Source organism: Lotus japonicus, chromosome 1 (genome assembly GCF_012489685.1).
Source record: "Lotus japonicus ecotype B-129 chromosome 1, LjGifu_v1.2".
Classification (NCBI taxonomy): Eukaryota; Viridiplantae; Streptophyta; class Magnoliopsida; order Fabales; family Fabaceae; genus Lotus; species Lotus japonicus.
The window spans coordinates 83325330-83337819 of NC_080041.1; the positions used below are offsets into that span (position 1 = coordinate 83325330).

The 12490-nt window shown below is 35.6% G+C and overlaps 2 protein-coding genes across 2 annotated transcripts; both read right to left on the reverse strand.

Moving 5' to 3' along the window:
- Window positions 1-1389: 1389 nt before the first annotated feature.
- LOC130722789 (protein MRG2-like) lies at window positions 1390-5533 on the reverse strand. Its single transcript, XM_057573633.1, has 10 exons — window positions 5219-5533; window positions 5080-5133; window positions 4935-4948; window positions 4577-4722; window positions 3520-3560; window positions 3184-3288; window positions 2940-3019; window positions 2321-2490; window positions 1921-2005; window positions 1390-1793 (listed from the first exon to the last, which is right to left on the reverse strand). The coding sequence occupies exons 1-10, from the start codon at window positions 5393-5395 to the stop codon at window positions 1700-1702; spliced, it is 966 nt and encodes a 321-aa protein (XP_057429616.1). The 5' UTR covers window positions 5396-5533; the 3' UTR covers window positions 1390-1699.
- A 3784-nt stretch (window positions 5534-9317) lies between these two features.
- LOC130722794 (F-box protein GID2-like) lies at window positions 9318-10301 on the reverse strand. The gene has a single exon (XM_057573644.1). The coding sequence runs from the start codon at window positions 10125-10127 to the stop codon at window positions 9573-9575; it is 555 nt and encodes a 184-aa protein (XP_057429627.1). The 5' UTR covers window positions 10128-10301; the 3' UTR covers window positions 9318-9572.
- Between the last annotated feature and the right edge of the window lie 2189 nt (window positions 10302-12490).

Below are 12490 nucleotides of genomic sequence, written 5' to 3' on the forward strand. Positions count from 1 at the left end.
TTGGGCAAGAGTCGCAATCCTCCGTTTGGGTTTACAGGGGTAAATATACAAACCTCTTTCACTTGTTAGCAGGAACAGATACAAAGAAGAAAAAAACGAGTTTTCACTTTTTCATCAACAAAAAAATTCAAAGATAAAATACAGACAAATGGATATTGTAGGTAGTTTTGTGAGGAAAGAATATAGTGTTAAATACTCTCATAAGACTCAAAGGGGAAGCCCAAATAAAATTACCACCACAAGTCAATTGGGGCCGGGGGTAAAGGATAACATATGATGGAGAGAAGATTCAATACATGGGTTAGAAAAAGGAAATGATAATGGGAAATGCCTGAATACTAACTAAAACTCTTCTTTTAAAAGAAGAAAAAAACTGTTTGAACAACATATTTTACGAGATTTAAAGACCAATGACTTAAAAACTAAAAACAAAAACAAAAACAGTTCTAAGGTGTTTTGCAATTTAGTTTTGAAAACTAAAAATCGGAATTGTTTTTAAAATCAATTTTTCATGACAATTCCTATCAAATAGTTTCTCTTTTAAAAAAAGGACTGAAATTTGTTTTATAGAATTGAATTAAAACAAGCTCTTCTTTTCTCACTTTTCCCTTTTTTTGCAAAATGATCATGGGGAGGTAAGGGAGGAACTGGGCGAGGATCAAGAGGGCCTATAATAAAGAAAACAATAAAAGAAAAAGAATGAAGAACAAAGACAAGAAATTAACTCCTCTGTATTGCCCGGTTGGGCCTTTGGGCTTTCATGCAGGTATGAAACGTTGAACTGTTGACAAAAAAAAACAAAAAGACAAGAAATTAACTCCAGCTTAATTTCACAATTTCAAGCTTGAAGAAGCATACGGAGATGAATGAAAAACACAAAAGGATTGGATGTGAATAAAGATGAGGAATAGAAGATCAAGATTCAAAAGCATATGAGGCAAGGGAATCTAGAAGTTGAATTGAAGAGAAGCTATCCTCAAAATGTCAGGCAATTTTATTTCAGATAATGGATAATCATAAGAAAATTCACTGACTATAGCACTTTAGCTGGGGGGCAAGGAAAAGAGATTGGAGTGATAAGGAGGGGAAATGAGGAAGAGATATAAGTAGGATTAAAGTGACAGAGGTCAGAGATAGGAAAGTTACAAGGGAAATTGGAGGAATCAAACATACGAAGCTAGCTATCTATGGAGGAAAATCATGAGCTGTGACTTATAATTTACAGATAAGCTTTGGAGGCATGCTTCAACTCAGAATAGCTGAGTTTTCTAAAACATACAACATGGACTCTTGCATCTGCACCAGAATACTGTTGTCTGGTTCTGACAACAACAAAAAACAAACCAGAAATTATGCACAAAATTTCAACTCCCACTGCAATCCAGAGAATGGACTAAATTAAACTGTTTCACTTGATCCAATGTCAACAAAAATAACTATGGGTAACACTTTAAAAAATCTAATCGCAACATTTTAATCTATAATGTAAACTGCGACAAGGACAAGTATTATAAAGCGGCAAAACCCCCGGTATTATGCACAATCCAAAATGCCAAAATCAATATTTGTCCCCAAGTCGACAAGCCTATAGTGTGTTTGGATTGGTGGTGACACACAATCCAAAGCACGGTAAGTCCAGAAGCTACACTTTGTAACTTCTCCCCATAAGTGATTATGGGGTTTCCCAGGATCAAACACGCTACTCGTCACCTTGTTTGTTGGTGCTGTTCTCAGTATCTTCTTGGACATGATAAGTAGAAAGGAAAAATTTGCTCTGATTTCTTTGCAAGAACCTGCACCGCAAAATGGATATTTACAGAACTTAGTTTATTTTGTAACAGCCAGTAAAACTATTTTCCCTATTTTAATTCATCACCAATGACTACGTATAGCATAAAACTACAAGGAAATCATTGATACCTGAGAAAGTCAAGTAGTTGTGCCTGAAGTTCTTTCAATGTTTGACTTTCAATGCTAAGTTTGAGCAATAACTCCGGCAACTTAACTGCAAATTCAGAAAAAGATGCACCAGTAATTAGAATCACAAAGTATTACAAGTTCTAATAGTAAAGCTTTAGGAAATGCAAACTAGAAAAACAAAGAGCACATAGCAATAAATCCATCAGGCCAGCATTTTGAACAGCCCTGCTGAGTTTCATATTTCCATTACTATTTGGCGTAACAAGTAAGTCAAGAGTCATGACAAACTAATTAACAAAAAAATCTATTAAGACGCTTCTCTGCCCTTTCTGTCACGAAACAACAAAATACATTATTCTAAATTATAAAGTAAGCTTGTTTGGCACAGAAATCAGCATACCAAAGAGACGCAGCAAATGTTCAGCACCATATATAGTAGAAGGTAAGATATCATTTGGACATGCTTCTTTGTACTGCTCACGCTCATTCTTGTACAAGAGCATATTTGGCAGTGCATTGTCAAAGTAAAAACACAGTCCTTTCATAATTTCTTCAGTTGAATCAGGGATCCTACACAAACATAGTATTAAACAGTAACAATAAGCACCATAACTGGAAACATAAAGGCTGTACGGGAAACAAAGAGATGAAGGAGTACTGAATTCAAGGTACTAAATAAGCAAAAAAAAAAACCAAGTACATGAAGACACGCCTATTTGGATATGGCACCACCCAGGAAGACAAAAATATTTTTGACAGAAATAAAATACTTTTGAAAAAAGAGCACAATATTTTTAAAGATTATGAGGTAGAGTTTATTCTTAATAACAACAACATTGATAAAAGAAATAGTTTATTCTCAATAGTTGCCAACTGGACTGCTTAACCTGCCAGCATATCGGAATTTTCTTACCCCTCTTATTCTAAAATGATATTCAAAATACAATTTCTTTCCCCAAAACAGAAAAATGTTTCAACATGAAGTTTAAAAACTGAAGGGTGTCTCAGCATGAACTTACGAGCCACATTTCTTCAATTTGTAATCAAAATAGTTCTTAACTATGTCGCTCACACTAGGAGTACGAGGAAGCTTAACAAGCTGCAGAGAAAGAAAAAAAATTTAACAAATTTCAAATGGAAAGCAATTATCTTTCAAGTAAAACAGTTATGTAACATATAAACTAGCATGTAAAGAAATGAGGCACTGATTTGATATTAAATAATATTAATTAACATATTACAAGGGATATCGCTAGTCCCTACCTTGCCCAGATTGGTAATAAACTCACAATCATCAACTAATTGCTTCTTTAGTGTTGGTGGGATCTGAATGTTGAAAACTTTATCAGGATCAACCTCTGATTTTACCTACGATTAAGCAAACAAAAAAATCAATTATCATATAGCCCAAAATAGTTTTGAAGAGTTATCCCTCCCCCCGGCCCCCACACATGGGTTGGACATAATAGAAGCGAAAAGTTTGAAATACTTATATCAGAATAGTATAGTTGAACTAAATTGATGAATAGTTTACACTGATTCTGATGATTTACATGAACTTACAAAATCAATGGGCAGTAGATTATAATGAGAGAGTACCTTAGCCAGTGATTCATTCTTTCTTTTCCTGCCTCTTCCCACTGCATTACATTTTCCCAAGAAGGTCTCAGAAAAATAGTAAGGGCACAGGTGAAGTAAAACTGATTCAAACATATTTGTAATTTTGTATGTGGTAAAAAGCTAGAAAGACCTTCTATTATAAAACATACGCTACAAGAATAACTAAATTAAAACAAGGAGTGCATTTTGAATATCACATTAGATCACATATCCCACGAATTAAACGGCAGCAAACTTTTCATTGAAGGGAAGAAGGTAGCAAAGATGTGAGACATAGTACATGTCAGGTCTATGTTGTTTGTGTGCGGGGCTTCAACTAAGCATAAACATTGTTTATGATTAGCCCCATTTTATTTTAGACATCAGCTCTTTGAAAATCATTCCTACAAAAATATAAAACAACAATTTTAAATTTGTTGGACACCTAATGGCAAGGCAGACAACATCAACCTGTATACAATAGTTAAGAACACGATATACTAAAAAATGAATTCTCAAATTCTCATGTTATGCAGCAACTACTAATTTGACTCTTGCACAGTCACCAACTAAGGGTTTTAAACTGCGGCCCACAACCATAATTGCGGCCGCAACATAAAGGATTTGAGTCTCTGCATTGGCATCACACCTATTACTGCAACAGCATCAACCCACATTTGATCGTGATTCCACGACATAACTGCGACCGCAACCACAGTCACCTACTAAGGGTACCTGTGGCTCCGCAAGCATAACTGCGGCCGCAGCCGTAATTGCAGCCACAACAAAAAGGATTTTTGACTCTTCGCAATGGCATCGCACCTACAACTGCGGCCGCATCTACCTGCATTTGTCTGCAATTCAACAACATAACTGCAATCGCGGCCACAACCACAATTTAAAACTACCTCTACTGTCTAACAAACAGATCAGTGAATGTGAAGTTTATCTCATGTCTCAACCATGGTATTCAATCAAGGGAATTGAAAATTGCTGAGAAATTCTCCAGTGATCAACAACAAACAATTGATTAAAGTGCAGAGAAGAAACATCTGACCGTTAAAACCCTTGGATTTCGCCTGGGATGCACGGGGGACTTTCGCATTCTTGTCATTGCCATGTTTCTCATCAAGGGCTTGTTTCGTGCTCATGTTTTCCGCCGTGTGCTTCAGCAGACGATCCACACCAACCCATTCATCCCAACTGCATGAAAACCCTTATATAAGACGAGTTAGCGCATGTTTGGTTTGGCATTCGCGCAAACACAAAACGTGATTTCAAGTTTATCAACAAATAAGCTAGAATTTGCCACGTTGAATTTAACTTGGATCAGAGAGACACGATTTTGCCACGTAAACTTCAACGCGGATCACATTGAACTCAACGGAAATCCAAACACATACGTAAATGCTAACCTTTTCTTCCAACCCTGAAAAGAATAAAATTAAAAGAAAAAAAATAGTTTAAACAACATTTGAGAAAATGAGACTAGCTAATGCAATAAAGGAGGCAAATGTAAACGTGGTATTAATAAGAGGAGTAAAATGGAGACATGCTTACAAGATAATGAACAAAGAACCACCATTGATTGTTCCTGTACTCAATCTCCATAACCTTTAAAACAAGACAGAAAAATCCAATTTCATAAATTTCACATTAAATTTCACAGTGATTGAGGGAATAGAGAGAGAAACCTTACCTTGGCTTCATAAAGACAACTAGTGTGGTTAGCTAAGACCTTCTCTCCTTGGGCATAGGGAGCAGCTGGGGGGGTCTGATTTTCCGTTGCAGTCTCAGTGCTGCTGCTGCTGTTGATGTTGCTGCTGATGATGATGTTGCCATTGGAGTTCTCTGAAATTGCATTGGAGGTACCCATTTTCCACTCTCCGATCACCAAATTTCGATTCTTTCTTACTCTCACAATCTGATCCCCGACACTCACTCTTCGATTACATGAATGTTGTTGATGTTCACTGAGAATCAATTTCTTACCACAGTCCAACAAACGCGTCTCTTCCTTAACTCCTTCCTATTGAGTTCATTTATAATTATAGTAAAATTTTAAATTTTTTATTTTAGTTTTACTTTTTTATTCTTGTGAAATTAGTTTTTTATTTAAAATGCATTAATTTTAATAATTTTATTTATAAAAAAAATTAACTTTAATCTTCGAAAATACTTCCTAGCGTGTTTCTCTTGTATGTCATGAGTTCTACTTTTGATCTATCTTTTGATTAGTGCTTTTGCAGGATTCCTGTGAAAAACTGCGAAATTATAGAATGTTTTTAAAGCATTTAGAGGATGTCATTAAAATTAAGAAACTCATGAACGTGAAAATAAATCTTGATCATGCACATGGCTTCAACCATGATACACTTATAAAGTTTGTAGATGTTAAAGGCGCATATGAAAACACTCTATTGAGTTTTGTCGCACATGAAATTATTATAACTCAAGGTGCTCGCTATGATACTAATCAATATCCGAGCACTATTTTGAATGAAGATGTCGTGTGTAGGATGTCTGGCCTACAAGTTGTATCTAATAAGAGTTCGGAGCTATCAATTGTTTAGAAAGTTGCTACCATAGGATTATGAAGTGATCGACACTTGATATGGTATCTTCGAGGATGACCATCAACTCGGACATCGGATCAGGAGGACTTGGGAACTGGTTGTAGTCTCCTGTTTGATCAATCTCAAAGAGTCTTGCAGTGTCGTAGTGATTCTCGGCATGAAGGGAAACATGTAATCGATCTTGACACTCGTATCATATGGGAGGCAGAGCTCGTGGATTTGCTCGACCTTTATCTTTGGAAGAGTTTAAAAAGCCAAAAGCCCAACCGGCAGCTGACACAGTTTAATTGCCCTAGGGGGCCAATATCATTGTTATCAGAAGGCAATATTCAAATGTAAAATTAGTGAAAGTTATGCATATGTATTTATGAGCGCCCCTTTTAGATAAAATTGAATAGGTCAATGATATTATCCATGTAATTATTGGATATAGTTGTGATTGGGCGTGATTTGGTTCTTTCATTAATACGACAAGATGGGGTTTCAATGTATAAAAATGCAAGAATAAAGATGTATAAAAAAATGGAAGAACAAATATTGTATGCTCTATAAAAAAAATGGAAGAACAAATAGGTAGATGTATGCTCACTATTGTATTTTAGGGCTAGACTTGAACCGTTTTAGTTCTTACTTTGTCTTCCTAGGGTTCACTTCGTGAGTGACAGTGATCTTAAACCTTTCAAAGGGATTTTAAATATTGTTGAGATTATAAAATTAAACCAGATGGTAGGATCATATGAAAGAAGTCGAAAACTTAACAATAAACGAATTCACTAGATTACCAAAAGAGGAAATTCAAAATATTCAAGTCAAAGAATGTGTTGCTTTGTACTTGGTGACGGAGGTTACTGAGTATTTTCAGGGGGGGCTTGACAATGGAGGAAGCCCAAGAAATTGCATGGGTCAACACTTAGTTGACTCTAAACCCGGAATCAATTATAATAACAACAAAAACCACAAAAGAACATTTTGTGAGTAACTTCTGAATTTCATAAAGAAGTTGATCCAACATGAAATCAAATACATTTAGTTTTTGCATTGGTTCATAACTTTGATAATTATGGTTCCTGCAATTTGAGTATCTATACCACACACTTTTCTCTTATTGCATTTTACCCATCATTTTTACTTTTATCAATACATTACATTTTAATTAAGAATGATATTTTTTACATCCACTCATGCTCTTATATCATATGAAGATATCAAGTGAAACATTATGTCTATATATCTCTACATTAATATTTGAATGTCTCACATATTTAATAGATATGTTAAAAAAAATTAACATGAGAGAAGATGCTGATAAGCAACCAACCACATTTGTGCTTGCGAAAATGGAATCCATTTTGCAAAGCAAAATTAATGTGCTTGGGATCTAAATCAAACATGTTCATAGTGCATGTATGTAAGTTTGGTAACGATTTTTGAAGCATTCTGCAGAATGACATTTGATTGGTTACATGAACATAGTTTATAGTCCAAACCAAAGTGTAATTTCGTGACTCCTATGGGGGAACGGAGTTAGCTTGAAACCTTGGCTCATCCAATGCTTTAATGGCTAAACTTCTTACCTCCTCAGTACCTCAGTGATTAATTGGGATAGAGTCTAATTAGTAATTACCATAATCCTGCAGAACTCAACTTCATGTTCAATGATTCTGACAATGTGACTTTGTTACTCATGCCTATAGAGAAAGCCAGCAAGCAAAATAGCTGTAATTGTGCTCACTCTAGAAAAACTGGTTTACAAAATTTGGATCCTTGAACATTCCAAATTTCCAATCCTAGCTCTGTTCATGGCCTGAGTTTCTCTTCTTACTAGTGTAGTTGTTTATGGGCCTTGTTTGTCTCTCTTGTAAGCTGTACCCTCTTCCCAAGAAAAATGGAAGAAAATGCTAAAACTGGAGGAGGAAAAAAGGCATTATTATAATATTCATCCAAACGTGTCAGTGTTGCCTAATATCAATCAATGTATGTTCAGTACACAAACAAATACTTTCCACCTTTTTTTTTTCCTGCCCATATTCCTTGCAGGTCTGGTCCTTGGTGCTGAATTGGCTGGGGTTGATATTCGTATTTCCTGGCTCGCCTTTAGACCATTTCAATCAATTTGTGGGCTCTAGATGCTGTCCAAATAAAGCTGGTCTTGCTCTAATCTGGTTGGCAGTGATATATTTTATTTGGAATGGGAGGAATGGAGCAATCTTTAGAGGAGTCCAATTTGACCCTACTGCTATTTTTGATTTAATTAAAAATAAGTCTTGGGAGTGGCTGCGAGCTAAAAATAGGAGGTTTCTTCATGCTATCTCAGAGTGGTATTTGGAACCTTTGATGTGTATCTCTGATATGTAGTCACTTGGTGTTATGGTTATGATTTTGTGCTGCTGTTGGAGGATTGGCTTCTCTCTGTTTTTGAAAGATAGTGGTGGGTGAACATTCATTTGGCATTGTGTTTTTCAAGTGGTTCAAGGGACTTTGAAAGCTCATGACTTTTGCTGCATTATAATATCATGCTTATGTGCTGGTTCTGGAAGTCTACTGTCGTGTTTTTTCATTCATTAAGGCTACTGAGTATTCGTGGCTCTTCTGGTAGTGCTTTGTTTAGTGTTGGCTCTTTAGCTTTGTATGTATATTGTTGGTTTTAGGTCCTCCTCGAAGAATTCTCTCTGACTTTTAAGATCAAGTACTCTTTTTCTTTCACCAGGTTTTCCCAATGAGGTTTTTTCTGGTAAGGTTTTAATGAGGCTTGATTTTTTAGTCTACCTTCAAGGGGGAGTTAGGTTCTTTAGAAGTAGTTGGTCCCTCTATCTACTATAATTGTTGTTGTTTGTTTTCTTTTTTCTTCATTTTCTTCTCTATTGTATTGGGTTGAAGTATCACTTGTACTTCTTTTCAATATATTCATTCCTATCAAAAAAAAAATCCAAAACAAATATCATCCACTGAGAAAAAAATTGGCTTTTGCAGAACCAATAGCAGCCAACCCTCGTTTCCTTCATCAAATGGTCCAAACTATGAGCCAGAAAAAGCATCAGACATTTATTACAGCAACAAGACCTTAGCTTCTGTCTCTTTGTGTGCATTTGGAAAACACACCAAAACAAAAATCACTTCCTCCAACCCATTTAGGCAACTACCTTATTCTTCACAGAAAGAGATCCATTTTTTTCCTCAAATCCAAACGCTAATCAAGATAAGAAATTACTAAACACATCACAATTTGATCCCAATATGCATATATTTATCAAAGTACATAAATAACAACAATACATTCATCCCTTCATCATTCAGCAATTCTCCTATTCTTCTTTCCCGTCAATTTACACAACCAGCTTAGACTAATTTCCTGAATTAAACAACAGATCCGGTAACTGAAATAGTGAAATCTAGAAATTAAAATCGCATAAAAAGAAGAAAAAAAAACAGAGTGAAAACAGAACAAGAGATTCAGAACAGAACAGAGCATTCTCATTCTCATCTGGGTCTGTTGTTGAAATTCATCTTCTCGTAGTACCGAATAGAGAGAAGCGAGAGGGAGAGATGAACCTCGTCTTTCCCCAAACGAGGTAGCGGCTTTGACCTGATCACTGGCGGCGGGATTGGACCCCACGGCGAGGATGAAGACGAAGATGAAGCAGAGGAAACAGAGGAAGCAGAGGTTTGAGATTTGGAAAGTGGTAAGAGACAAAGAGAGTGGAGGTTGCGGAAGCCACCGAGCGCGAGAACCACGGATCGCAGCTGTTTCTCGCCGCAGCCGGTGTTGGCCCACTGCTTGGTGCAGATCAGCTCCCAGAGCCTCTCATCCTGCGCCGTCTTGTGCCACTGCTTGTTGACACAACCCGCCATAGCCAGCGACTTTGCATCCACGTGCTTCAACACCTCGAACAGAAGATTGTCATCGAAACAACCAAGGCCAGGGCCATGAATCTTCCCACAAACATCATCTTCTCCTTCACCATCATCATCGGTTTCTGCCAGTTTCACCTTCTTCATCTTCCTATCCTCGCCGGAGGGAAGTGAACGCTTCATGGCGAGGTGAATTGAGATTGTGGAAAACAAATTGTAGAAGCGAAGACCCTTTGTCGTGAAGCTTCGGTGCGACAGAGAAAGTTGGAATCTTGGTGGATGGGGGAGGAGAAGGGGAAAGAGACAGAGAGGTGTTGTTGGGTGTGGAATGGAACTAGTTGAATGAATAAATAAAAGGAAAGGATGGGGGAATATAAAGTTGAGGATAACGGTAACGGAATTGGGTGAGGGAGTTAAGACTTAAGAGGGTAGAAAGATAGAAAATGACATTGGAGAAATGGTATTAAGAGCATCTTTCATCTATAATTAATAATAATAATATCTTAACTTTTTAACTTTTGATTCTTACTACCAAGTGTTACTTAGACTCTAAGAGCATCTACAATGGTAGTATCTAATGTTAAATACATACTCATATGAGTATCTATTACCATTGGAGTACATATTCAATTCCAATATTACAAAGATGAGTATGTGGGAATAGATACTCCACACTAGACTTGAAAGGTGAGCTTGTATTTATTACAAGCACTTACAATTAATTAAAATAGAGATAAATAATAAAATATACAAATGCGATGTTGATGGTGGGATCCACTATAAAAACTTATAAGAGTTGTTGGGTTGGAGTAAAAAGTTAGTAAAATAGGGTAGATGATGTGGCATTATGGGAAATTGAAAAAATGATGTATAGATATTTTAGTGAATATGATGGATGTAGATACTCTAACCAACTCACAATTATCTGATACAGATTTTACCCTAATCACGAGTTATGAATTTTAAAGTTCTTAATAGTATTCATCTGATCTTACAACATCACATTATTTGTATTTTTTTATTTTCATAAGAAAATAAAGCAAGACTCATAAAGTAATTTGATGAAGAAAAAAACATTTTTTATGCTAAAAATCCATTAAGTAAAGTTGTTTGACCAAAACTTGGTTCTTAAATTTAAGAATCAAGAATTTCATATTAACATTCTTTTATAAGAATTGGAGATTGAATTACTCTAAAACTTTTTTTCTAACTTTTTGATCAATTAAAATTTAGGACGTCTCACTGAATTAGGAGTAAAACCCATATAATTTAATTAAAATTTACAATGTTTTACTGAATTATGAGTAAAATTCATATAATTCAACGAGCATCACGTGAATTTTAACTGATTAAAGAAAAAAGTGTATTGTAGAAAAAAAATGAGAAAGAGAGTATTGTAAGAATTTCTGAAATAGCATAATAATGGGGCAGGTGAGGTGAAGTAAAGGTTAAGGTTAGGGGGGTGCACCTGCTTTTGATGGTATCGAAGACGACAAAGAGAGAAATGAATGCGCTTCGATTCTTTTTAATTCTTTGATTGACCGTTTTGTCCTCATCCTTCTGGCTTTGTGTTGTTGTTGTTATTCATTCTTTACCGCTAGATGTAGAATCTGCATCCTCTCCCTCCAAATCCTCCACTTCCAAAAACGTTCATTAAATTCCACCGTCACCATTCACCGTGTGGTGTTTGTCTTTTGCTTCACTCTCTTACATGAACGTGATCCCACTAATAATGAAACAATTCCTTGAATATCAACCCTACATACTTATCAAGTATCAACCAAGTCCAATAAAAGTAGTATTGTGAATATCGTGTTTTGTTTTGTCACTATGGTTACAAGCTACAACTATATTTGCATATAAATCCGTTGTTGATCAACGTTTGCACGCACTTTAAAATATAAAGCAAACAGAATTATAATGAAATTCATTCATGTTACAAATTACAACTAAATAGGTTGTTAAGGCAACTCATGTTGATGTTAGCCTAATAGCCTATTCAACATAAGGCAAATGGAGAATCATTAAAGGGATATTTTGGGAAATTTAACAACATTGTGTCCAATGATAAGTTAGAATCTAACCACATGTGAAGCTACTTTGATAGGGTTTACTTTGCGGTTCAATGCTTTTGAAAATGATTTACAGTCTAAGTCATTTAATATTTGAAACACAATTGACTCAAAATATAGATGAAGTTTTAGGAAGAGTGATTGAATTAAATCAGTATTGAAGAATGAAAAAAGAATATGGAAACATAAAGTATTATTCCAATTGCTCACATTTTTACCCAACAAGAGTGAAATAAGTTGGAAGACAATATTTATTAAAGATATCAGAATCAAAGGAGGAAAAGGAGATAACACGTCCCTTAAATCTCACAAAATCAATTATGCGTTGACAGAAGTCTGCCAAACTTATTTGTTGAAGTTCTTATGTCAATCACGCAACTCTTATAACGTTGACCAGTGAAACTATTGTGAATTCCACAAGACTCCAGGACACAACATGTATGTTTACTGGACTCTCAAAAAGCAAATTAAAGA

Bases quoted from the DNA above. Each gene is read 5' to 3' on its own strand.
- LOC130722789 (XM_057573633.1), bottom strand. From the start codon at position 5,395: ATGGGTACCTCCAATGCAATTTCAGAGAACTCCAATGGCAACATCATC. The intron at 5,134-5,218 runs GTAAGGTTTCTC...CTTGTTTTAAAG, and splicing joins GTTGTCTTTATGAAGCCAAG to GTTATGGAGATTGAGTACAG. The intron at 2,491-2,939 runs GTAAGTTCATGC...ATGTTTGTGTAG, and splicing joins AAATTGAAGAAATGTGGCTC to GATCCCTGATTCAACTGAAG.
- LOC130722794 (XM_057573644.1), bottom strand. From the start codon at position 10,127: ATGAAGCGTTCACTTCCCTCCGGCGAGGATAGGAAGATGAAGAAGGTG.